The sequence below is a fragment of the Eubalaena glacialis genome, chromosome 19 (genome assembly GCF_028564815.1).
Source record: "Eubalaena glacialis isolate mEubGla1 chromosome 19, mEubGla1.1.hap2.+ XY, whole genome shotgun sequence".
Lineage (NCBI taxonomy): Eukaryota > Metazoa > Chordata > Mammalia > Artiodactyla > Balaenidae > Eubalaena > Eubalaena glacialis.
Window position 1 is genome coordinate 62,203,396 of NC_083734.1, and position 26,764 is coordinate 62,230,159.

The 26,764-nt window shown below is 52.9% G+C and overlaps 1 protein-coding gene across 1 annotated transcript in view; it reads left to right on the top strand.

The window, feature by feature from the left end:
• The window catches only part of RGS9 (regulator of G protein signaling 9), a 65,022-nt gene that overhangs the window by 14,476 nt on the left and 23,782 nt on the right, over positions 1-26,764 (top strand). The window contains exons 3-11 of the mRNA XM_061174688.1: positions 583-633; positions 2,082-2,188; positions 2,385-2,436; positions 2,699-2,757; positions 4,137-4,213; positions 10,020-10,101; positions 16,697-16,759; positions 25,381-25,410; positions 26,128-26,189. Of these exons, the coding sequence (XP_061030671.1) occupies positions 583-633; positions 2,082-2,188; positions 2,385-2,436; positions 2,699-2,757; positions 4,137-4,213; positions 10,020-10,101; positions 16,697-16,759; positions 25,381-25,410; positions 26,128-26,189 (583 nt within the window). The remainder of the gene's footprint in view (positions 1-582; positions 634-2,081; positions 2,189-2,384; positions 2,437-2,698; positions 2,758-4,136; positions 4,214-10,019; positions 10,102-16,696; positions 16,760-25,380; positions 25,411-26,127; positions 26,190-26,764) is intronic.

Consider the following 26,764-nt stretch of genomic DNA (forward strand, 5'->3'; position numbering starts at 1 on the left):
AAGTGTCTCATCTTCCTGCTTTGACAAAAGCGTCTTTACAACGACCTGGGAAGCCAGGTTTGGATTTAGAATTCTCTGACCCCTCAGAGTTCTGCCTGGGAACTTGGGGGTGTGGGAGAACCAGCCCTGCCCTTGGCGCACCCCTTTCCCCTCCCATCCCTGGCTCTGATTTACTCCCCTGGGTCCGGGCTTCATCCAGAGTTCCACAGACAGCTTGCTTTGGGTCTGTTTTTTCACTGTTAAGTCTTAGTCTGTTTACTTCCTACTCGGTGAATGACAGTCCAGGCACCAATTATTGTAAGGAAAGAGAATAAGTATCACAAGAGAGGTGAAACCTGAAGGGTGTAGGGGATGTTAGGCTGGAAATCTGGCCAGAGTCGGATCATGGACGGCCCTGAATTATGGGCTGCAGGGTTCGGACTGAACTTTGTTGGGGGGAGCGGGGGAGGGGCATCCCTGAAGGTTTTGAGCGGAAGGATGAGATCACGGCTGAACAGGGAGGAGGCCAGTTGGGCAACCATGTGGAGGAGGGCATGGAGGTCGGGGAGGCTCTGACGGTGGCCAAATGCTTCTGCTTTGCAGGGAGTGATGTTCTCCAGTGGATCACCCAGCGGCTGTGGGTCTCCAGTCTGGGTGAGAGCTCATCTTTTCCTCTGAGACCAAGGGCTGCTGTATGCGCGTCACCCTGGGGGCATCTCTGGAGGGTAGAAGCTAAACGGGGGCTCAGCCCGCGTCTCTGAGAAATTGACATTTTAATTGGAGAGATGAGAACTTCATGGGTAATCAAGAAAGACTTCCTGGAGGGGGTGATGCATACGTACCCTTGGTCTCGAAACAAGTGATGCCTGTGAATACTGGAGGGAAGCTCAGAGGGTCTGTCTGCCCAGCGGGGAAATTAGCAAAGACGTAAACATGGAATGAACGAGGAATGGAGCGGTAACAGGGGAAATGGGGAGTAGTGACTTCAGCTGGGTGTGGAGGGCAGTGGACGGGTGGGGTGCACCTGGTACATTCTTGGATTCCAAATTTTATCTGGGAGAGAGGCAGTGTAACCCGTGGAGGGTTTTGCAGCGTGGCGGTGTGTACAAAAATCAGATTTAAGCTGGGATGTTAGGCAGCAGTCTGAAGGATGGATTGGAGCAGAAAGACTCGGGGACCTGACTTGCCACTAGCGAAAGGGCTGTTGGTACAACGAGGGTCTGGTCTCTGATAGAGGGAGGGAGGGTGGGGAGGAAGCCTCCCCACTCCTGGGAGGCTGAGCTGTGGGATGGGATGTGGGTTGGGTCCCTGGGCCTGCAGGATGGGAGGGCTGGGATTCTCTCTTGATGGTAGAAAGACACCTGCTCTCATTGGTGCCTCTGAGAATGAACCAGAACAGTTTTCCTTTAATTGATGCAAATCCAGAACCAACACTGTGTGTCTGAGCAGACTGGAGGCGGGTGGGAGTTGCAGGGAAGCGGCAAGGAGCCGAGGGTCTGGACCCAGCGTGCAGGAGCCGAGGGTCTGGACCCAGCGTGCAGGAGCCGAGGGTCTGGACCCAGCGTGCAGGAGCCGAGGGTCTGGACCCAGCGTGCAGGAGCCGAGGATCTGGACCCAGCGTGCAGGAGCCGAGGGTCTGGACCCAGCGTGCAGACAGAGTTCAGCTTGGGGTAGAAGTTGCCCATAAACACAGCCTCCCCTTCCTGCCCCTCTCGGGATGAAGATGTTCTCTCCCTGCTCCTCTGGACTTCTCCGGACCCAAAGGGCCCAGCGATGCTCCTCCAGGATTTCCCCATCCGTCACCCCAAACGCCTGCAGTGGATGACCTGTGGCACCGTCAACACTGGGGTCACTGACTCCCCTCCAGACTTACTGAGTTGTCATTCGGGGGTTGGGCTGGGGGACCCTCCTTTTAGCCTTGGCTACCCAACTGGTACCTGCCCACAGCTAAGGTCAGGAACCACCGTCCCCACTTCTTGGCTGAAGTGCTGTTAGGATGGGGGTACCTGCCCTGAGTTTGGGGTGCTATGCGGGGGCGGGGCCATGAGCTTCTGCCCTTGGCCTCCGCTCTTAGCTTCCTTGTCTCAACCGCTTCTCCCCAGAGGCACAGAACTTGGGCAACTTTATTGTCAAGTACGGCTACATTTACCCCCTGCAAGACCCCAGGAACCTCGTTCTCAAGCCTGACAGCAGCCTCTATCGATTTCAGGTGAGCCTTGGCCTTGACCTTAGGTGTTCACAGGGGGTTAGTGTCATCTGGAAAGATAATTGGTTGGCTTCACATCCTCACAGATCTTTAGAAACAGTGGAGGGGGCTGAGGCAGCTTTATGTTTTAAGCTACAGGGCTGGGGGCCAGGGGTTCACAGCCCAGTGTGTAAGCCTGGTTCCCTGGTTTCTCTTGTAGACACCGTATTTCTGGCCCACCCAGCAGTGGCCGGCTGAAGACACAGACTATGGTAAAACTCCGCCCCTCCTCCTATGCCTTGGGGACGGCTTACCATGCTGCTTATTTACTCGCTGCATTTTGGTGACATTTGTCTTGCTGTCATCGCAACAGTCAGTTCTTTACGTCAGTTCTCGTCTGTATTAGGAGTGATTCCCAGGGGAGGGACTGGGTCTGCTGAGTGTCCTCTTCACTAAGCTGAGCGCAGCAGGCTCACGCACGGAGGGGTTCTGGAATATGATGATGATGGAAAATGTCATTGTTTTCTTTTCCAGCCATCTATCTGGCCAAGAGAAATATCAAGAAGAAAGGGGTTTTAGAAGAATATGAAAAGGTATAGAGATGCTTTCAAGTATAGGTTCTTATAATTGAGTGGAATATAGTCTTGAGCTGTTTTCCCCTGTTCCCCCCATTAATCGATTCATATGTACCCTCATCATCCCTCCATCCCTCATCCATCCATGTCTCATCCCTCCATCCATGTCTCATCCATCCATCTCTGCATCCCTCATCCATCCATGTCTCATCCATCCATCCATGTCTCATCCATCCATCCATCCATCCCTCATCCATCCATCCCTCCATCCCTCATCCATCCATGTCTCATCCATCCATCCATCCATCCCTCATCCATCCATCCCTCCATCCCTCATCCATCCATCCCTCATCCATCCATCCATCCCTCATCCATCCATCCATCCCTCATCCATCCATCCATCCATCCCTCATCCATCCATCCCTCATCCATCCCTCCATCCCTCATCCATCCGTCATCTCTCTGTCGATCCCTCATCCATCCATCCCTCCATCCCTCATCCATCCATGTCTCATCCATCCATCCATCCATCCCTCATCCATCCATCCATCCATCCATCCATCCATCCATCCATCCATCCCTCCATCCCTCCCTCATCCATCTATGCCTCATCCGTCCATCCATCCATCCCTCATCCATCCATCCATCCCTCCATCCCTCATCCATCCATATATTTAGAAGCAGCCGGCTGAAGTAAATTCTCCTTCATGTTGAGGTTCAGTTTCTCCTGCTGTAACTTAAGCCCTTGCCTCAGTAACTACTGGGCACACAGTAGCTACCACTTTCCTTTTGCTGTCCCAAAATAATAAGACTTAATTAATATGTGTGATAATGCATATTACAGGATGGACAAATTTGAACTTGAGTTTGAGATGGGAAAACAAGAGTGCAGACTTTTGTTTTAGACAGGATGAGTCATATTTCTCAGAGAACACACCCTAACCCTCAAAAGGCTAGATTTCTGGGCAGAAAGCAACAATCTTGCTGGTTTTTTTTTGCTTTTTACAAACATGTTTTTAGAAAGCCAGCATCACACCAATGTTAGGGCTTAGCTTTGTGGATTTGTTGTGCTCTGTTGTTGAATATTAAGTTCCCATATTCTCCTCCACGCTACCCCCCTCTTCCTTATCAGATTTGGGATACATTTATTAAAACAAAATCCAACCCGAGGGTTAAAAACAAAAACAAAAACAAACAAACAAAAAATCCAAGCCAACTTGTGGCTTCTGTTGTGAAGGCTTGTCGAGAATTCGGTGCTACCCTTTGAATGACTGCCTTTGCACAGCTGGGCTGGGAGACCGTTTGGCTGGGTCTCGTTGTTGACTTAGGACTTCCTGCCCTCTGCACACAGCATAGGTTGTGGGGCTCAGTGTTCTCATTTTGTGTTCCTCCTCTAGGAAGATTATAATTTCTTGAACAAAACAATTAACTACAAGTGGGACTTTGTCGTCATGCAGGCCAAAGAGCAGTACCGGTGAGTCAAAGATCCTGTTGGTCCCCTGGTTGTCTTTCCTCCTCCCTTCCTTCTTTGTTTCTTTTTAATAAAATTAACTTTTATTGGGTGTGTATGTGTTAAACAGTGGGTGAGGCATAGGGAAGGTAGAGGCATCGTCTAGGGAGCCCGGCAGACAAGCAGACAGGCCGTGATGCCTCAGTGAGTTGAGAGCCACACGTCGGGGTTTGGAGAAGGAGCTGCAGAAACAGCATTGAATCTGGAGGCTGCAGAGGGTGTATCCAGGTGAGGGATGGTGGTGGTGGATGGAGAGGAGAGGAGAGGAGAGGTGGGAGAGAGGGTGCTCTAAGCAGACAACCAGAGTCTGGGGGCATGGGAGTGCCCGCCTGATGCCATCCCTTGGAGCTGGCACAGAGAGTGCAAAGCCCCAAACTGGCGGAAGTGAGGCTGGATGTGTTAGCAGGAGCAGATCGGGAGAAGGTTCTGTGCTCAGGGCTGTGGGGAGCCATAGAAGGATCTTAAACGTGGGAGAGCTGTCATCAGAGTCACCTGTTAGAGCCACTCACTGCTCGCCCTCATTTGTCGGTTCAAAAGTGGACCTGAAGTTCCCCCTGGGGGCCCTGCCTTGTCTGTAAGGGCCAGCTGTACCTGTTGGGGAGCGTGTATCAGGACGAGGTTAGGCTGTCGTAACAAACATCACCCAGCAGTCAGAGGCATGAAACCACAAGGCTCATTTCTTGCTCGTGTCACGTGTCCACCGTGGGTCAGCTGGGGCCCTGACATGCTTGCACCCACTCCAGGACTCAGGTCACTTTTGCTCACAATTCACTAGCCAAGGCAGCTCATGTGGTTATGCCTGCTTCAAAGGAGGGTGCACGGGGTGTGCAGTCCTCCTGTGTGTCTGAGATGCAAGAGAGTCAGGAATATCTGGGGACCAATACCAGTGATCACCAGAACAGTGAGTCCAGCCGGCCCGGCCTCACTCACCCTGGCAGGTCCAGACCCCGGGAGGTCTAGAGTGGCTGGCACATGGTTGGGCTGGATGGTGGAGACCCCGTCCTCCTTAAGCAGCCCTGGAAGAAGAGTAGTGGTGGGTGAGTCAGGGTTCTCCAGAGAAACAGAATCTCGATGTATTCATCTAGCTAGAGAAGAGGTGGGGGAGGGGAAGGAGGGGGGAGAGAGAGGAGAGAGATTGAGATTGAGATTTATTACAAGGAATTAGGTCACACAGTTATGGAGGCTGAGACCACCCAGTACCTGCAGTCGGCCAGCTGGACCCCCAGGAGAGCTGATGTTTCAGCTGGAGCCTGAAGGCAGGAAGAGACCGATGTCCCAGCTCGAGGCCACCAGGCAGGAGGCACTTCCTCTTATTTGCAGGAGGATCAACCTCTTTGTTCTATTCAGGTCTTCAACTAAAAGCACCCTCATCCAAAGACACCCTCACAGACACCCCCAGAATAATGTTGACCAATCACCTGGGCACCCCTGGGCCCATAAAATTAACCATACCAAGTGGTGAGCACTGTTATGCAGGAGGGCCATCCGGGAAAAACAGAAATCCGAAAGGCAGAATGGCTTTATTGCTCACGTGGGGAAAATTTGTTCTCAGGCCTTAATTCATGCGGAGGGGCATTATGGGGAGAGCTGGCTCTGCCCTTTCACCACGAACATGCCTCTGCCTGGGTATTTTTGAGACAGAGCAGCAGGGGGGCAGTTTGCTAATCTTTTGTCGCGTGCATTTGTGTGTGAGGCTCCACTGGGTGGGTTCCGTGCACTGTCTCAACCCACGCTGGGGCGAGGAAATGCCTGGAGCAGTAATTCTTGTCGCCCCTCACATCTGCAGCTGGGGAAACGGAGGCTTAGAGGGGTCAGAATACTTGGCCAAGGTCACTTGGTGAGGTCGTGGTCCAGCCTGGCCTAGTGTTACTCCCATTCAGTGGGCGGTTTTTAGTGCCTACTGGGTTCCAGCACTGGGCAGGGCCCCAGGGACACAGAGTTGACTGGGATGTGCCCGCGTCCCACCCCTGACCCCTCTCCATCTTCCTCTGCCTCTCTGCTCCAAGCAGGATGAGCCCATGACCCAGAGGACTGTGGACCCCCGAGCTGCCTTGCAGCACAGAGGTACCCCCAGTGGCCCCCGCGAGCCCCACCACTCAGGCCTGAGTGTAAAGCTCTGAGCTGCCCACATCATGGGGCAGCCCCTTGGCCATTCGCTTCTAGACGCCTTGGGATGAGCGCTTCCTGAAAGCCACTCTCCTCCTGAGATGCTGGCTTTTCCCCACTGATTTTGTTGCTTCACTCAAAGGCTGCCTCAGATTTCAAGTTTAGGATCTGTGATGGTTAATTTTATGTGTCCGCTTGGCTGGGCCACAGTGCCTAGAGAGTTGGTCCAATACCCATCTCAGATGTCACTGTGAAGGTGTTTTTTAGATGAGATTAGTATTGAATCAGTAGACTTTAAGTAAAGCAGATGACTCCCTGCAATGTGGGTGGGCCTCATCCAAACAGTTGAAGGCGTTACAAGACTGAGGTTCCCAGAGGAAGAAGCAATTCTGCCTCTAGACGGGCTTGGACTTGAGTTGCCGCATCAGCTCTTTCCTAGTCCTCCAGCCTGCTGGTGTGTCCTGCAGAGTTTGGACTTGCTAGCCTCCTCAATCGTGTGAGCGAATTCCTTGAAATAAATAAATTCTGTCTCTGTCTCTCTCTGTTTATTCTCCTACTTCTTCTGTTTCTCTGGAGAAGCCTAACTAACACAAGTACAAGATCTCACCACAAAATCAGGTTGGCCGTGTAGTCTGGTTCATGAGGCACCCATTTCATTCCCCTGAGTCTCTGCACACAGACCTCTCTCCTGAATCCCAGACTCAGCATCGCAGCTATAAACTCAACATCTCACGTTGACATCACACCTCAGCCTGACCTTGTCCATACTTGAATGTTTCCCCCTCGCTCCCCAAGCCTTCTCTCCCTTCAGAGTTACGCGTATCAGTACAACGAACCCCCATTCACCTCTCCCCGACCCGTGTCCTGTGTTCAGTCATCCAGTCTCGCTGGTACCGCTGGCAGAATCTCTTCTGCCACACCTGTCCACTTCTGTCTGCTTCCATCACCCTGGAGCCAACCTCACTGTCAGCTGGACCATGGCAGCATCCTCTGCTCCCATATGCCCCCAGTTTTGAAACACAAACAGGATCCTGTCCCACCCTTTCGAGAGAGAACCCTCAGTTCAAATGTCATGTGCTCAAAGAAGCTTTTATTTCTTTTTTTTTTGTTTAAGTTTTATTGGGGTATAGTTGGTTTACAATGTTGTGTTGGTTTCAGGTGTACAGAAGAGTGAATCAGTTAGACATAGACATATATACACTCTTTTTTAGGTTCTTTTCCCATTCAGGTCGTTACAGAGTACTGAGCAGAGTTCCCTGTGCTGTACAGTAGGGCCTTATTAGTTATCTAGTTTATATACGGTAGTGTGTGTATATCAATCCCAATCAAAGAAGCTTTTCTGATTAGCTGTTATTCTGCACACAATCATCCTGAAACTCCATGGCTCAGAGTGGCAACAGTATTTTATTATCTCTAAAGTGTTCTGTGGGTCTGGAGTTTGGCTGGGCTGGGCAGTTGTGGATCAGAGCCTCTCAAGTGCTTGCAGCCAGAGGGCTGGAAGGTCTGCCTTGGGCTTCCTCACAGCACCAGGCATATAACACTGCCTGCAGGTGGTTGGAAGCCCCAAGGGCAAATACTTCACTGAGGAGGGTGGCAGCTGCCCCACCTTCGATGGCCCAGCCTCAGAAATCACACAGTGCCGTTTGTGATATACTCTGTTGGTCAACACAGCCACAAACCCCATCTGGTCTCAGTGGGGGAAGACAGAGACCCACCTGGCAATGGAAGGAGGGTCACAGGATGGTAGACATACTATTTCAAAAGTACCACACTGGCCATCCCTGATGCTGCACTATAGTACACTGAATGTGTCCTCACAGCTCACGACACAATTTGTAATTTTATATTTATTTCTTGACTATTTGTGGAATGTTTAGACCTAAAGGTACTCAAGGAAGGGCAAGAAATATGTCTGTGTGTCAGTCTGCTTAGGCTGCCGTATCAGAGTACCATAGACTGGGTGTCTTAAACAACAGACATTTATTTTCTCACAGGTCTGGAGCAGGGGAAGTACAAGATCAAGGTTCTGGCAGGGTTTGGTTTCTGATGAGGACTCTCTTCTCAGCTTGCAGACAGCTGCCTTTTTGTTGTGCTCTCACGTGGGGGAGAGAGATGGACAGACAGAGAGACAGAGAGACTCTTCTGGTATCTCCTATTACCAGGGCACTAATCCTGTCGTAAGGGCCCCACTCTCATGACCTCATCTAATTACTTCTAAACCCTAATTCCTTCTTAAAGGCCCCATCTCCAGATACTGTTGCATTGGGAGTTAGGGCTTCAACGTATGAGTTTCTGGGGGATGCAAACGTTCAGTCCATTACAGTCTATTTGGTTCACCCGAATTCTCCCAGTGTTTGGAACATAGTGGAGATCAGTAAATACATGATTGAATCAAAGTGTCATTGATGAAGGGATACTGTTGCTGTAAAGATCACAACATGACAAACTAAGATAATTCTTCGTTTACTGGTTCTCTTGAACGCCGTTCATCACCACTCTCCTCCAATAACCTCTGTCACACAAGAGCACAAGAGCAAAGCCAGAAAGGGCATTGCAGTAAATTAGCGATCAACTCTATTGCCAAGGTGGTCCAGCATTATGGAAAGTCCACAGTGCCTCAGGCCATCTGCAGCCCATCTTCCTGAGGACACGGGGTAGTTAATGCGGTAGAAAATCCATTTCAGTTGGCAAGGGGGAAGTTGGAGTGACAGTGTTTATAGTTAATTTCCAGAGGAGGCTGCAAAACACCCCACTGGAAGGGCACTCTCCACCCACCTGGCTCTCTGGATATTATGTTACTCACAGTACATGAGCTGGCACATAAATCCGCCGACTCTGTCTCGAGGAGGGCGCGTGCGTCATCCTGCGTTGCCTGGGCAAACAAGCATCACCGAGCGGAGCGCAGGTCGCCGTGGCAATGGCACTGGATGGGGTATGATAATGAGCCCTGCCTCACCCCTGTCATTTCCTACCTGTAATGGGAAAGAGGGAGACTGGGAGATGAGAGGGAGCATGAATAACCTTTCACAGTAATCAGCTGGGCTCAGAGAAACCCTGACTTGGTGCGAACTCTTTGAAGTGACAGAGTGGAACTGACAGAGAGAAACCAGAACTCCCCAGGGCCCGCGTTTTCCCCATCCCAGGCTCTGGCATTGCCGTTGCCTCCTGACTCAGGTGTTGATTATGTTGTTTATCAGAGCAGGGAAAGATCCGGAAGCCAGGTGGGCCCAGAATGTCATCCACGCTCACTCCAGTGGAGACGCTGGTGGAGGTGGTCTGATCACGGTGGGACGATCGCATCTCACGCTGGTGCTCTCAGGGGGAGCTGGACTCTGGGACCAGATTCCTGGTTCAGGTCCCACCTCTGCCCCCTGGTGACAGCATGACCCTCAGTGGGACATTCAACCTCTCTGTGCTTCAGCCCCTGAACTGCGAATTGAGAATTGCTCACTGGGAGGATCCGAGTTAATATGTGTGAAAGTATTTAGCACATAAGTATGATATTAATGTTCGCTATTTTCATTATTCTCGTTATGGCAAAAGCACAGATTATTTGGGCAGATTGGGAGAGTGGTCCGGAATGGGGTCCAGCAGGAAGGGGGTCCATCAGTGAGCAAAAGATGCAAAACCTTACTGGCCTTTAACGTGGCTTTTGGCTTTTCAGGGCTGGAAAGGAAAGGAAAACAGCGGACAGGTACGCACTGGATTGCCAGGAGAAGGCGTATTGGCTGGTCCACCGATGCCCCGTGAGTGCCATCCTCCCTGGTTTCACCCATCTCTTCTTGCGCCTGACCACTCCCAACCTTACTCCCCATCCCCCTTTTGTGGTTCATCTCTGCCTGGAGCTAGAATTGAATCTGCAGGAGTTGCTGCTCAGTGTTGATTAACATCCAAGGGCCTCTGGCTGGAAGAGGAAATTCACCATCTGGATGGAGTCCGCCGGTGGCCCATCCTTGCTGTTAGGACTGAGTGCATTTCCATAGCGGAGGGACCTAAATGAGTCTGCCTTGTGTGAGGGCTAGGACTCGATGCCTTAGAAGAGGAATGTAAGAAGAAAAAAGTAGGACACAGGCTCCACCGCAGGAAAAAATCACACGTGTAGGGAACCGGAAGCCGGCCTCGCCACGGCCATGCTGTGTGTCTCTTGCTGCCCTCCTTTTCCTCTCTGGATCTTGTCCCCGGCGGAGATGGGGGCCAGGGGATAAATGTGTGCTCAGCCTCATGGCTTAGAACATGTGGCGTCTCTGGCTTTGGGATGTTAGGTGGCCTAGAGGCACAAGCTGTACATACGAGATGCGACTTGTAGCAGCTCATTACTTGGGAGGGAAGCCACATCCCCAGTGCGGAGAAGCAGGCTGTAACCGCCACCCACCGCGGGGGCCTCTGCCGCCTCGGTTCCCTCCTGTGTCAGACCCGTGTGCTGCCTACCAGGCACTGGAGGTGGGAGATGTGGAAGGAATTCTGCAAAGTGGAGCATTCGGAACACACGTTCCTCTCTTCCTCCTTTAGTTTTCTTGCCTGACCGGGAACCAAGTTCTCAGAACCAGAGAGCGAACTGCGTCCCTCACAGGACCAAAGCTTCTGGAGTTTTGAACTTGGAGCCCATCAGATTTGGGCCGTTTTGCTGCTTTTCTTTCTGCATTCAAGACAGGCAACCCATAAGGTGTTCCAGCTGCGATGGCATTGGTTTGGATGCCTTGTTGCCGAGGTTAAGGCCCTGGGGTTGAGGCGTGTTTGGTTTTGCTTTGTTTCAGGGCACCTCCTCCAGCTAGACCACTTGGCCGATGCCCGACCCAGGTCCCTGGGGGCCTGAGCGGAAGGCTGGTTGACCGAGCACAGGGTCCTGGAGGTCAGAGCCCACACCCGCCGTCCCGCTGGTAGCGCAGGAGTGAGATCTTTGTGTGAGAGGGAGCCAGACCTTGCTCAGCCCATATTGTCATCTGATCCTGAAGGGGGGGGACCCTTGGTGAGGAGAATGGCGAATGGTGGATAAGCCTCTCAGATGGTAAGAGGCGCTGGTGCCCTGTGGCACCCGTGACCGAGGCGGTCCTGCTCCTTGTAGGGTGGAAAACAGCCTCCGTATCATGTGTGGAGACTCCATGCTGTGGGATGCCCGTGTGCCTGCATCCCTTGCCAGGCGACAGAGTCTGACTGTGCACGCGATCTGCCCTGGGACCCTCTCCTCCCCTCTGTCCCTGCAGCCAGGAGGTCTACAGGGACACGACGAGAAGCAGATTATCCGCGTTGTTCCCAGGCCTCCTGGGGCAGCTCTCAGCCCCGACGCCGGGCAGGTGGCCGAGTGGCTCTTCCCTGTGTGATACAGAAGCACAGACGTTCAACAGTGTGTCCCTGACAATGGCTTCTACCACCACCTCCCCCATGGTCCCCACCTCCTCCACCTCCATCACCTCCGTTGTCACGGTCACCGTCACCGCAGACCTGAGTGGAGACCTTACGGTGCCCCGGGCTGTGTGCCAAGCATCGTTCTGCACACACTTTCTCGTTCCATCTCTGCGGCCCTACCTGAGAGGCCACGTAATTAGTCCCGTTTTGCTGATGAGGAAGCAGAGGCCCAGGGCTGCTGCTGACTTGCCAGTGACAGCCAGTGAGTGAGCACCAGGGGACCTGGACCCACAGACTGCAGAGCCTTCCCTCCTGGTCTCCATGCTCCTTTGCCTCCGATGACAGTGTCACGTGATGTTGTTGTGCGTTTAGGGTCTTTTGTCACCTGCTTGGTCACTAGAGCATCATGTGGTTGCTGCCACTGTCATGCACATGGTGCAGGGTTCAGAGGTGCCTGTCCCTTACTGGCGGCACTGGGGAGCCCACGTTCAGAAGGAGGCCTGATGTGCTTGGAGCAGACATGAAGCTCCCCAGACACAAAACCTCTCTCCCCGCCCGGGCCCTCTCACCGCCGATCCTCTCTCGCCCAAAACCGGACCAGGAGTCGGGGACGGGGCCCGGTGGCCCTGGCTCCTTCTCTCCCTGACTTTCGTAAAACCTTCAGCCTCTCGGTGGCCCAAGAGCGTCAGGATGAGGGACGTGTCCTGTTTGAAGAGCATCTGCTTTGAGGTCTGTCTTGGCTGGAAACTGAGCGATCTGACTGATAACCCAGCAGCCCAGGCGCTTGGGGGCTGTCAGACCGTCTCCAGGGGCCCGAGACACACTGTCAGCTGGGCGGGAAGAAGCCAGCCGGGCAGACAAAGCGTTAGGCTGCGTGGGGTGACTGTAGCCAGCTGCCGTACTTACTGAGCAGATTCATCCCCTGTTCGTTGGTCTGTCCCTGAATCCGCGGAACCTTCCTGGGGCCCTGAGTCTGCGCCAGCCGAGGAGCCGGGCGCTGGGCGTGAGGTAACAGCTGAAGGCCGCTGAGTATCTGCCACGTGCCTGGGTTAAGCTCTGGCTTAAGTGCCTGGCTGATCCCATGGACCTGACGAAAATGCTGTGACTTACGGGTGTCATTGCCCCGTCGTTCAGGTGGGGACATCGAGGCTCGGGAAGCTGCAGCGGCCCGGGCAGCGCTGGGACGTGAACACACCTCTGTCTGACACGCTGCTGCCATGGAAGGTGCACCCACGGGTGGGCCCCTCTCTCAGCTCAAGCAGCTCCAAGTCCAAACTGCTGACCCTGGTGAGCCACGCCCTCCCGGAGCTGAGACCTCAGTGTGAGGGGCACAGCGAGGGGGGATGGATTCAGGGAGTGGGGGGCATCCTGTCATGAAGAAAAATGAGGTTCCTCTCTCATTTTTCCCCAGTGGAACAGGGTACAGATCTGGGCACGACGCAAACAACGGTTCACTGTGTAAACGAACAGAGGGAGAAACGGTTCCTTTAGAACAGTCGTCTTGGGGCCTCCCGTGCATCGTTGCCGTGGCATCCGTGTCTCCCCAGGATACAGGCCGCTGACACGTGGGCCATGGGTACAAGGAGGGTGTGGTCTGGGGACAGAGGCGGCCTGTGGCACGTGTGCTCTAAGTCGGGCGGTTGCTGGTCTGAGCGTCGAGCTAAACGGCCTTTGTTTCAACCACAAGTGCAGACACTCACCCGAGAGGATGTCTGTCCTCCACTTCCCGCTGAGGCTGGACTGAATGTCCAGAGAGGGGCAAAGTAAATTAAGTTATAGCTCCATGACTGAACGCTGTGACACTATGAAAATAATATTTTCGAAGGCCATTTGTGAACCTGGGGAAGTGGTCTGACATACAACGTTTTACCATTAAAACAGGATGGGAGAGTCCATTGACTCTGATCCAAATTAAGAAGAAAACCCCGAACATCTGTTTTGTGAATTTCCACTCTGTGCCAGGGGCTTAGGAGGCAATGGGGGTCTTTGCCCTGGGAGCCGAGACAGACGTGGCCCTCAGGGAGCTTACAGTCTGGTGGAGGGTCTGAGACTAGAACTGCTGCACAGTGAATGTGTCCTGTGCGGATGCAGGGACAGCTGTGAGGGGCGGGGTCCTGCTTCAGATCCGGGGTCTGGGACCAGCTCTCCGCGGAAGTAACGTTCACGCCAAGGTCAGGCTCCTCCAGCCCTTCCCTCCAGTTCTGTCTCTCCCTGCGTCAACCTCGTCTCTCTCTCTGTCCCCTGTTTTGTTTTGTTTTTAAAACGATCTGGTGTTTTATTTGTTATTTGTTTTCTGTGCCGCGCACCAGAAAGGTCCAAACTGTACATTAGGGGAGAGAGTGATGGTGAGAAGAGGAGAGAACAAGACAAGGGGCGGGAGGGATGTGGTGCAGCCACGTGTCACCAGGACGTGGCACCAGCGCCCACCCCGGCCCTGCTCTGGATGCTGGCTCTGGGACCGTCCCCTCCTCGTGGGCAGCCCTTGGGGGTACGAGGGTCCTTTCCCAACCTGAGTTAAGGAACCGTTAGCAAATTGTCTCTTTGGCTTTCGTGTCAGGGATGTTCTCGGGCACCACGCCCTGGCGTTCACACTTCCTCCGGCTGGAGGCGGTGGTGGTGGGCTTGGCATCTCTGGGCAGGCGGGGCTTCCTGCACTTGGCCCGGGCTGCACGCGGCTGCACGGCTCCCTGTCTGCTGACAGCCCACCGCCAGGCCACCGTGGCCCTTGTGTGCTGTGCGCTGACGGTCAGCTCTGCAGTGTCTGCGTTCCGGCTGCCTTTTGCATCCCAGAAACTGTGTCAGCGGTGGCTCTGGTGACTGTTGTGGAGAACAGAGACCCCCATGCTACCTGGTGAATGAGTGGATGAAGGAATGAGTGGATGGATGAATGAGTGAATGATGAATGAGTGAGTACATGATGAATGAATGAGTGGATAAGGGAATGAGTGAATGAATGAATGAGTGTGTGAGTGAATGAGTACATGAGTGGGTGAATGAATGCATGCCTGAATGAATGAGTGAATGATGAATGAGTACATGAGTGAATGAATAAGTGGATAAGGGAATGAGTGAATGAATGAATGAGTGCATGAGCGAATGCAGCCTGGGAGTCTCCCAAAACAGCAGCAGGAGAAAGGCAGCCCCATGGAGAGGTCTGAAGGCAGGGCCCCGGGGTGGGACTGCAGCTGGATGGGAGCAGCTGAGAGGTGAGGAGGGGCAGCGGGGCGGCCAGAGGAGGCTGGAGGGGCTGGCGGGGACCGGCCGGCAGGACAAGGCCCGCCGCGCGGCACCAGCTCAGGGTCCTGCGCCGATTACACAGGTACACCGTGCAGCAGCTGAATTCACATCAGAGTGTGGATCAAGTTCAGAGCAAAGAGTTGGAGAAGGGGCCCAAGACGCGAGCAGACGACTGCGCGGAAGCCCCTGAGGCTGGAGGGCCCGCTGGGGGGCAGGGGCCCCGAGGGCGCGGGCCGGGGGGGAGCGTGTGTGTGTGCGTGTGTGTGTGTGTGGCTGTGCCGGGACGTACGTGTGTGAGCTGCAGACGTGAGCACATGTGGCTGCGTTCGGGCGTGAGTGCACACCTGTGAGAGTGCGGAAGAGTGATGATGTGAGTTGTGAGTGGGAGGGGGTGTGTGCACGTGATTGAGTCTTTGAGTGTGGGAGTGAGTGTGTACGTGTGAGTAGTGTGAGAGTATGCGAGTGTGCGTGTGTGATGTCCGTCTTCCGTCACCCTGGGGGGATTTCTTTGTCCCAGACGGGTGCCCGCACCAGACAAACAGAGGAGGTGGAAGACCCGAATTGCTGGCCCCGAGGGTCTGAGAGACAGAGCAGGACTGGCTGGGGAGGTGGCTGCCTGATGGAGACAGACAGACGCTGAGGCCGGCTTTGGGCCAGGTGTTCACACACATGATCTTACGATGAACACAGCCTTTGCTTGGTAACAGGGACGCTCTGCTGAGGGCTTCATACTCCATCGTGCTAAATCCTCACAAGAACCTGACAGGCAGGAGGGATCGTCTGCAGTTCTCAGGGGTGGGAAGGGCAGAGAGGAGAAGTAGTTTCCAGGATCTTCCTCACAGCTGGGAAGTGGCAGAACCGGGATTGGAAACTCTGGGTGGCTGATGGAAGCCTGGACTCTCCAACACAATGAACTGTAGAGCGGGAAGGGAGTCGGGAGTCCCATGTGCTAATCCCAGGGAACTCTGATTGAGTTTGCATGTTGTTTATCCATCTGTGCACCCACCCACTCATTCATCCATCCCCCTACCCACCCCTCATCCATCCATCCATCCATCCATCCACCTACCCACCCTCCATCCATCCATGCATCCATCACTTATCCATCCATCCATCCATCCATCCACCTACCCACCCTCCATCCATCCATCCATCCATCACTTATCCATCTATCCATCCATCCACCTACCCACCCTCCATCCATCCATCCATCCATCACTTATCCATCCATCCATCCATCCACCTACCCACCCTCCATCCATCCATCCATCCATCCACCTACCTACGCACCTACCCACCCTCCATCCATCCATCCGTCCATCACTTATCCATCCATCCATCCACCTACCCACCTACCCACCCTCCATCCATCCATCCGTCCATCACTTATCCATCCATCCATCCATCCACCTACCCACCTACCCACCCTCCATCCATCCATCCGTCCATCACTTATCCATCCATCCATCCATCCATCTACCCACCCTCCATCCATTCATCCATCCATCCATCCATCCATCCTCCCTCTCTCTATCCCTCTGTTTTAGGCTCTGGGGATGCTGTGGTGGTGGAATAGCCCCATGAAACTCACCAGCTCACCTGGAGAATCGTGCACACCCCTGTAGCTCCCCACAGGCTGGGCCACGACCCTCAGCTTGGTCTCACGATTGGCAGCTTGACCAAGATCCAAAGTTGATCAGAAACTGGAGACTCTCCCAGCAGTGGTTCTTATGTTGTTTTTGTTTTTGTTTTCCCACTCAGCCGGGAATGAATGACGTGCTGGACTATGGCCTGGACCGAGTGACCAATCCAAATGAAGATCAGGTAAAACAGGTAGGTCTCTGCTGCATACGTTGGGCGGGGCCTAGGTCAGGGTCTCAGGCTGGGAAGGTGTCCACATGTCTGTTGTCTATTTGTGTCTGTGGGACACTCGTACCTCCCCTTTGAGACTGCCAAAGAGGGGAGGCCTATGGGCTGTGTGGTATCAGAGCAGGGAGGCCATGGCAGGGGTTCTGGTCAAGAGAGACCGGAGTCGGCAGCGTGCAGGTCAGAGCCAATGGGATCTAGATGGTAGGTTTTCAGACTTTTCTGAGTCACTTCCCCCTTTGAAAACCTGATGAAAGTTATGAACCCATTTCACCCAGAGGTGCACAGACAGGCATTTTGCACACAATTTCCGCCAGTCCCCCCTCCCCCGCCCCGAAGTCTATAGACCCCAGGCTCACAACCCTTGAATCAACTTTGGGTTTAAACCTTAATCCACGTGACTAGACCTGGACTGTCCCACTTTCTTTTGCATCTCGTTGGGTGGGATCTTTGCAAAGATTCTCCTGTGCTTTTTATTTTAAAAGGACCCTTTCCCCCCGGTAGGCCACCATTGATGATGGATGGCCGATTTCCTAAGATGGGTTTTTATTTAAAGAAAGGTGGTGCAGAAGCTTCTGAAAGAGTGGGCATCCGGTTAGGGTTTCCCGACCGTGGCACTGTTACTTGGGGCCAGACCGTGCCCTGGGGGCTGTCCTGTGCGTTGTGGAGTGTTCAGCAGCATCCCTGGCTTCCACCCCCTGGATGCCAGTAGCTCCGAGCCTTTCCCTGCCTGCCCCTCAGTCCCAACTATCAAAAATGTCTCCAGACTTTGTCCGGTGCCCCCCAGGGGGCCAAGATTGCCCCAGCTGAGAACCACAGATGCCAGTAAACCAGCCTAAACCCACGTAAACTAGCGGTAGATGGTTTCCTTGCTTTCTGTCTACTGTTGTCTTTGGGCAGCAAGGGGTCAGGGGCCTTGTTAGCCTAGTGTGTCATCCGTGAGCCAGTGCCTAAAGCCCTGGGTGGGAGCCGGGGGGGTGGGCCCGGAAAGGAGGAGGGAGGAAGTCGGAGGGGCAAGAGGAAGGAGCAGGCAAAAGGTGGCCAGGAGGCTCTGACTTGTGTATGCTGCCCACCGGGACCTGGAACTCAGGATGGCTTTGGGGACCCCCCCACCAGTGTGTGGGCCAGAGGCCCAGGTTTCGGCTGGAGTCCACCTGGAGGGGACGTCGCGTCCCCAGAGGGCATCCCCCGGGGACGTTGCTGGGATCCTCATCCGTAATTCAGAGTCACCCTTCCTTTGATGCACGCTTGGCACTGTCAGCCTTCAGCGGCCTTTCCTACGTTCCGCTCGTCAGATAACAGATAATTGCCGGGGCCTTGTCAGGCTTGGTTACCAAGGAAACAGAGTCATCAAGGAAAATACTGAACCGGGCTGGAAGATTTGCAGTTATTATGGGTCAGGCAGCTCTGGAAACCTCTGTGGTGTGGAGGAGGGGAGGGTGGAGGGGGAAGGCCCATCACTCGCTCTGACCAGGCGCTGCTGTGTGTGTGTATGTGTCTGTGTATATGTATGTATGTGTGTGTGTGTATGTGTGTGTGTGTGCATGTGTGTATGTGTGTGTGTGCATGTGTGTATGTATGTGTGTGCGTCTGTACGTGTGTGTGTGTATGTGTGTGTCTGTGTATATGTATGTATGTGTGTGTATGTGTGTATGTGTGTGCACGCGTATGTGTGTGTATGTGTATGCGTCTGTGTACGTGTGTGTATGTGTCTGTGTGTCTGTGTGTGTATGTATGTGTTTGTGTGTGTCTGTGTGCATCGGTTTGTGTGTGTATATGCGTGTGTATGTGTATCTGTGTGTATCTGTGTGTGTCTGTGTCTGTGTGTGTCTGTGTGTGTGTGTGCGTCTGTGTGTGTATGTGTCTCTGTGTGTGTGTGTGTATGTGTTTGTGTGTGTGTGCGCGCGTCTGTGTGTGTATGTATGTGTATGTGTATGTGTCTGTGTGTGTGTCTGTGTGTGTGTACGTGTGTGTATGTGTCTGTGTGCGCGTCTGTGTGTGTATGTGCGTGTATGCACGTGTCTGTGTGCGCACGTGTGCGTGGGGCGGGATCTCTAGCTTCAGCCCTGGCAGGACAGCGCAGATGCTGGGGAGCTGCTGCCTCTCGGGCGCTCTCTGGGGCGCCTTCCCAGGAGGGCGGCCAGGCCCCGCCGCCGAGGAAGTGTATCCAGGCTCCCTGGCGGGCAGGCTCGGGGCCGAGATGCCTCCTGCTCTCTGAGCCCCTTTCCTGGCAGACGCGGGCGATGCTCTCAGCCCGGGGTCCGTGCACGGGCCGGGGGTGAGGCTGCGGCCGCGGAGCTGTGTGACCGGGGTGCTGTCACTGCCGTTTACGCTCTGTCTTCTGTGTCTCTCTCCCACCAGCTCTCTTTCTCCTGTCTGCACTCTGGCTGCCCTGGTGCATTAAGAAGAACAAAGAACCGTAATCCTCCCGCACACGGGGCCCCTCCGTCCTCCCCTCGGCCAGCGCAGGTCACAGCCAGCTGTTAGGTGCTGGGTTTTACCTGTGTGACCTTCCCCACAGTGGGACCCAGTGTCCCCTGCTTATCTGGCCTGAGAGGAGAGGGTCCAGAGGACGGGGCGTGTGTCCAGGAGGCCTTGGGGGTGCAGAGGTGTCGGATTGCTGCCTCGTTCAGAGAAGATCTCTCGGTGTTGGTTTGAAGAGACGGCCTCTGAGAACTCGTAAATTCTTGAAAAGATCTCTTTTTTCCTTAAACAGGGGCAAATGATCCAAGAGCCATAAACACCATCGAGCACAGGAAGGAGGCTGTGGGGTTGGCAGGTGTCCACGACCTGGGGTGACCCACTGCCTCAAGCTGATGGCCGCTGGCCACTGGGGCACCCAGCCCTGGGAGGAGCCAGCCAGAGCCAGGGTGACACGTAGGGAGCGTGTCCTCTCTCAGTCCTGATGCCTGAAGGTGGGGGGCCACCTTCCCGTTATCTCAGAGAGGATTTGGCCTTGCAGGGAGGGGCTGAGTGGTGGCCGGGCCCCAGCCTGCTGTGGGCAGCAGTGCCCAGGGCCAGCCCTCCCTCCCCGACCCTGACAGGGTCACCAGGGTCATTTTGTGACGAGGGCCAGTGCCGTGTGCTCGAGGGAGCTCTGACACCAGAGTGACTACAGCTCCGCCAACCCCTGGAGCTGTGACCTTGGACAAGCTCTTGAGCTCAAAGCCTCAGTTTCCTCGTCTATAAAATGGGAATAAGAATAATAGTTCCTTCTTCAGGGGCCTCAGCGAGGTCATTCATGTGAAGTGTCTAGAATGGGATCCGACGTGTACACAGCAGCTTTCACTGTCATTATAACAGTCTCCCTGCTGCCAGAGAGCATTTATGGGGTCTGGAGGCCCTCGACCCTGCTTGGGGGACTGTCCCTCGCCAGTTTCCTTCTTGTGCTTCTCGCTTCTCATCCTTCTGCCCTGGCTGGGGGTGAGGGAGAGGCAGGTACACACCAGTGTCCACACCCCTGCCTGGTGCCTCCAACGGCTGCTGAGAACAGCACTGTTTACACTGGCGGCCACACCGGCCTTTGGGCGAAGGACAGAAGTGTGGCTGCACAGATGTAAGTACTGTGCTCTGCAGAGCCGCCGGCCTGGAGCCCTCCGTGAGCAATAACCCCTCCCGCCATGTATTCCCCCCAGCTGGGGACAAACGGCTGTCTTCCTGGGGCTCCTGCGTGACCGGTGGTAGCAGGCGCAGGGCTGAGGCTTGCCCACAGCTCCCTGTGTGCCGGCCACGGGGCCGGCCGCTTCACCCCTGGTCAGGGCTCTGAGCAGATTCGGCAGCTCACGAGGTAGAAGCTTTAGCATCTCTGCTCCACAGTTGAGACAGGCCGAGGGACCAGGCAACGTCTCCGAGTCACACGTCTCGGAGACGGTGAAGCTGGGGTTTGTGCCCCAGCGGACGGGCCCCTGAGCCCACTCCGTGTCCTGCTGACGTGCCCTGATGTCCGTCACGCAGCTTCTAGAAGCTTTGCTGGATTTTATTACCTTCTCCCAGCAGCTTGGGAAGTGAGGCTTATATAAGTTCCCTTTTTCAGAGGACAAAACGGAAACAGACAGATTGAGCCATTTGCCCAGGCTGGGCCAGCCACGGGGACATTTAGGGCCTCTGGGTACCACCTCTGCTCCCCGACCGCACCCTTCGGTGCTGCACCCAGGGCCCCTTTCAGGAGCAGACGGCCTGTGCTCAGGCCCCCAGCTCCACGCTCAGCAGGCCCGCACTTGCCTTGATGTTCTGCTGTCTTAGAATTCTTACTACTTTTTCGGACCAGGGGCTGGGCATTTTCATCTTGCCTTGGGCCCTAGAAGCTGTGTGGTCATTCCCCCCCGACCTGATCGGGAAGGACATGGCAGGACAGACCTCCTTCGGATGCTCACAGCCTCGGATTCTCGGCCCCTTGGCCGGCCGGCTGCCCCCATCTCTTTCCTGTCTGCTTTGCGATAAGCGCCTCAGTTCCCGGATTTCCTTGTTTCTGGCTTTTGACCCTTTCTCTGCTCTCAAGGCCTGTGTTCCCCGATTCCCTTTGGTTCTCCCCACCTTGCGTTTCACTCCATGGCTTGCCCGGCTCTCAGCCCTGTTTGCACAGATTCCTGCCTGGCTGCCTGACCCCAGGGTCCCTGCTCACCCCTCTCTGGGGCTCCCGCGCCTCTGTCCACTGTCACCCCAGGGTCTCCTAGGGCACGGCCTTGACCCCTCCTGCCCTGTGACAATCATCTGCAGCCTGCATCTGGGTTTCAGGGCTGGCAAGCTGGCTGCAGAGCTGTGTAAACAAGATCTTGTTGCGTCCCTATTTGGGCAACTCTGCAAGTGAAAAATCATAAGTCAGAATCCCAAGAATGCAGAGTATTTGACAATTCCTTAGGCGGAGTGTTCCTGTTGTAGCGAAATGTGTCACTGGGATGAAGGATAAAGAAGTGACTTCATCCCAGGTGGACCAGCTGCTGAGAAAGCCGGGGTTTGTGCATGCCTTCCAAGGTGCGACAAATGTTTATTTCTTATTCTACCATGAGGTGGCTTTCCTTGAATTGCTTAGAATGTGTGTGTGTGTGTGTGTGTGTGTGTGTATATTTTTTAATAACTGCACTTTAATGTTTCTTATGGCCTTTGGCTAGGTAATTATCATATTGAAAGTAGGTTTGTGAGGTTTAGCAAGTAAAATACAGGATGCCCAGTTAAATTTAAATTTCACATAAGCAGCGAATAACTTTTGTTGGCGTGACTATGTCCCCAGTATTGCCTGGGCATCCTGTATTTTATCTAGTAATTGGGGTTAATGCCGTACCCTGTATCTTCTCAGCGGCAATATCTGAACCCTAATCAGTAGCCAGGGTACGTTGAGTCCCCGCCTTATGCCAGTCACTTAAGGATTCTGTCATTTAATCCCCCCTTTTCTATTCCCTTTTACGAATGAGAAAACAGAGGCTTTGAGATACCAAATAAGTCATCCAAAGTCAGGTCACCGATTAGTGACAGAACAGGGATTTTGACCTTTCTGACCCCAAAGTCGATACTCTTTCTTATAACGACTCCTACCCCCATCAAATTCTCTCTCCGTCTTTCAGAAAAGTCCGAATCCCTCTCCGCCACTGCCCAGATACACATGCACTCCTAAAAGCACAGAGATACCCTATATGTCAATCCACAGGAGGCAGATCCTATGTACAGCTTTTTTTTTTTTTTAAAGTATTTATTTATTTATTTGTTTGCACTGGGTCTTTAGTTGCAGCAGGTGGGCTCCTTAGTCATGGCTCATGGGCTCCTTAGTTGTAGCATGCGAACTCTTAGTTGAGGCATGCATGTGGGATCTAGTTCCCTGACCAGGGATCGAACCCAGGCCCCCTTCATTGGGAGTGTGGAGTCTTAACCACCACACCACCAGGGAAGTCCCTGGACAGCTGTTTTTAAAGCTAGAAATGCTGAAATCCACACGGACAATCCAGGGTGGAGGTGGGCAAACAGACTCAATCAAATCCACTGCAGTCTGATTCCCAGGAGACAGCTGGTAATCTGGGGACTCAGAAAACCCACAGCAAGCCACACCTTCGACACAGAGCCCTAAAAGGATAGCAAAGTCAAGAAGAGAATTAAAATATAAACATTTTAAAACCCTGAAGCTTGAGATAATGACCCCAGAAATAAAGGTATTAAGCCGAAGTCAGACCACGCTAAGTAGACTGGAAATGAGTGTGCTGGAGACCGGTTTGCAAGCACAGCTCCCCGGGGAGCCCAGAGACCATCGGACAGGCTGAGAGTCTGCCTGTCTTGTCTGTGTTCGTCCACGCAGGGTCCCCGAGGCCAGAGGACAGTGGCCCACAGGATGGCTCATTCTGGGGCCTGGGCACTTCGAAGGAGGGTGTTTATGATGGTGCCTGCTTGATAGTACAATTGCCATCTTTATACCAATGTTTGTGCTTCCGGACTCCAGCTTCATAGAAGTATCATTGGCACATAACATATGTAGGTTTCAGGTGTACAATGTGTGATTAGATGCATGTAGATATTGCAGAATGATTACCGCCAATAAGGTGAGGTAACACCTCCATCCCCTGACGTAATTGCGATTTTTGTGGTGATAACAGTTAAGCTCTACTTTGTGACCAACTCCCAAGTATCGTTAATTATAGTCACCATGCTGTGCTTTAGGTCCCCAGATCTTATTTCCCTTCTAGCTGGGAGTGTGTTTTCCCATCACTAGTGTTAATTACAGAGTGTCTTCTGTGTGTGTGCTTCCTCTTGTGATTGGGGCCCTAGCACTCTTTTTTGTTTTAATTTTAAACTAAATGGCCGGACAGAGAAGACATTTCGTTTGGCGGTATCCTCAGCTTCAGGGCAAGGAGGAAGGCATTGGTGAAGAGAGCAGATCATTTTCTGTCTTTCCTGGATCACTCCTCGGCTTTGCAAAGGGCAGATCTGGGTTTGAATACTGCCTCAGCCAGTTACTGACCAGAAGATGTCAGGGCCTTGGTTTCCTCAGCTATAATCAGAAAAATAAAACCTTCCTCCCTCAAACTCTGTAAGGGCTCAGAGAGGTGTAAATTGCTTTGTACTATTGCTTGGTGGTTATTATTACACAAAAGTCCAGCTTCCCTACTCTGACCCCAGGGTTCTTTTCTACCTGAAACATGTGTCTTCTCAAACAGCCCTATGTTAGGGCTGTTAGAGAATTAGAACAGATAATCAGTGTGATTGCCAAAATATTTGGGGAGTGTTCTCAATTTTTTAAGTAGAAAAACATTCTGTTAACCTTAAAATACATCTCCATTTTTCTAGGCCTCCAAGCACACTGCAGTCATCATTTGTTTGACATTTAATGAGTACCTACTCTGTGCCATACATTATGCTCAGGAAGATAAACATGGTCTTCCTGCTGTTAATGGTGCTTAATGGGTGATACATAGATTGAACAAAGAGTCACACAAACAAATATCTAATTATACTGTGATCAGTGCTATGAAGAAGGAAGTTTGGGGGGGGGCGGCAGATTAGAGAGGCCTACCTGAGCATTACCTTTCTGAGTTAACTCTCCTTACCCCACCCAGGAAGAAGGATTTCCTGCGAAAAGCAAGCACATAAAAACAATCTAAGGATGCAAAATGAAACCCAGCGTGGATTAGAAAGGAGAGACTTGCGTATGACGTTCCAGATCAGACCTTCCTTCATTCCTCGTTAATGGGCTCTGGTCCAGTACTTATTTTACTAACTGGCTAAGGGAGGTCGTGTCCTCCTTGGACTTCTGACTCCATTTCAAGCACAAACCTGGCGGCACTCAGCAGCATGGGTTTTAGCAGCCAGCAATTAGATGCTCAGCTTGAAGTATAAGAGTCAGCACCAGGCAGCCCCTGGACCAGACCTAGGAAAACTGAATTGGAATCACCCACCGTGCCCAGCCTCCAAGAGTTGCATGGGGCAGACAGGTGGTACCAGGGAAGCATGTCAGATGGTAGGAGAGTTTAGTAGGAGACAGGTCTGAATGGTTTCCAGGAGCTTCTAAGACCCTAAACATGGAGCCCCTCTTGGAGCCATCCTTCCTCGGCTATGACTCGAAAAGTCCAGAGAGAGGATGCGAACTTGATTCAGCGGCTTCAGAGAGGATAGGGCCCGGTGTGAACTCTTCCATGTTACAGCTCAGCTCTTGGACTCAGCTTGCAGTGGAGGCTTCTCTTGAGTCTTTTAATTGTGTGCTTTGTTTTTGACAGCGTGGCTTTCCCCCCCGCAACATATGGTATTGGTCAAGTTGCTAGTTTCTCCCCCTCCCCCATTCCATTTCAGACGTTCTGTAGGCGCTACGGTGGGTTGGGAGCAATCCCAAACTTAGTCTTCAATTCATCTTGGCTTTTAGGAGAGTAGGATAAAGTTACAGTGGTAAAGCATCCCCTTCCCTCACCAAACCTCTTAGCTGATCTTATTCTCTAGTAGTTGTGTAGAATAGGGTGGAAGGAGTGGTGATGGGGAAATTCTATCTTTTAAGTCAAAAGAGACGGGCAGTTTCCTCTTGGGGAAGGGTTTTTATTTTTCAAATGGGTTATTGGACTGTAATGATTTCATGACATCTGTTTAATGGTTTTTGCTTCTTTGTTTTACAGAAACAAACAGTGGTTTCTGTCAGAAAAGAGGTAATTAGTCTCCCAGTTTCAAGGGAAGTCTGATTTTTAATCCTCTAACAAATTATATGTACTTTGGCTTCTTGCTCTGCACTCAGTGATGAAATGAAAACCATGTGTAACGTTCAAACAGTTGTTTCCCAATTAACGGACGGCACAGAATGCCAAAGCATCTCATGTAAGATCTGGATGGGGCTGATGCTGAGGCTCAGGATGTGAAATGCCCTCCGAAGGCACAGATCTGAGGGACGTGGAACAGATGCATCCACCCTGGTCCCTGCTGCTACCATTACAGGGCCGCTCAGCATCTGTCCAGGGTGACAGGCTACCTGTGTTGGCAAATCTTGTATCCGGGGTGCAAGACAGAGAGCCCTGGGAAGTGTTGGCCGTGAGGTTAGTTAGATCTGCTTCTGTGAGTCAGAGGCATTTGGGGGAAAAGCTAAGCTTCTGTGTCTATCCCATGTCTCACTTTAACGCACCTTAGAACTTTTTTTTTCCCAGTTGGTGCCTTTTCCGAGACTAACACACGATGAGATGAGTGAAGGAGGCATGGGGGCCACCCATCTGCTGCAGACCTGAGCCCTGCTGGTCCTGGGGTGGCCGGCTTGCGGGAACGGAATGGGGTGCTTTGATGGGGACATGGCTTCTGGTTTGGAGCCATATATATGTGTCGGCGTTGGCGACACCCCGGTGGGGCAGTTGGACATCTAACAACTGTGTCTCTTCCAGATCATGTATTACCGACAGGCCTTAATGAGGTCCACGGTGAAGTCTTCCGTGTCCCTTGGCGGGTACGTCCCTGCTTTGTTGGTCTTGGTGAGGTTTGCACGATAGGCAGGAGGAGAACTGCTTCAAGGTGAACTTGACAAGTCATAGATTGACGTAAGAGCCTGAAGGACTCAGAGGGACAAAAGCAGTCTCTTGGGGGTTTAGTGCCTAGTTCTTCACTCAGTGCTAGTCTCCAGGTCTCGGGCTAGGCAAAATCAGGGTTGGATGAGGCCCTAGACAAGCCTGTCTGTGTGGATGGGAAAGTGGGAAGAGTCAAAAGTTCACCGGCTGGATTCTGTGGTTCAATGTACTGGTAAGTATCCGTTGTTTATCTTTGATTTAAAATTCCATTGGGAGAAACTGGAAATTTATGTTTGATCCTTGAACGTTCAGGCTACTTTGATCCAGTCTCCCAGAGGGCATTATTTGGAAGACATGAAAAGGTTTAGTGCCCCCCAAATGTAAGCAATTACCCTTTCAAAATGTGGAATTCCTTGGAGGATCACCTTTCTAGCTCTGCCATTTTTCTGCACACTTGAAAATGGACTTGGCTGATTTCTGGGGACACACAACATGACTAGTCATTTATTCTGACCAC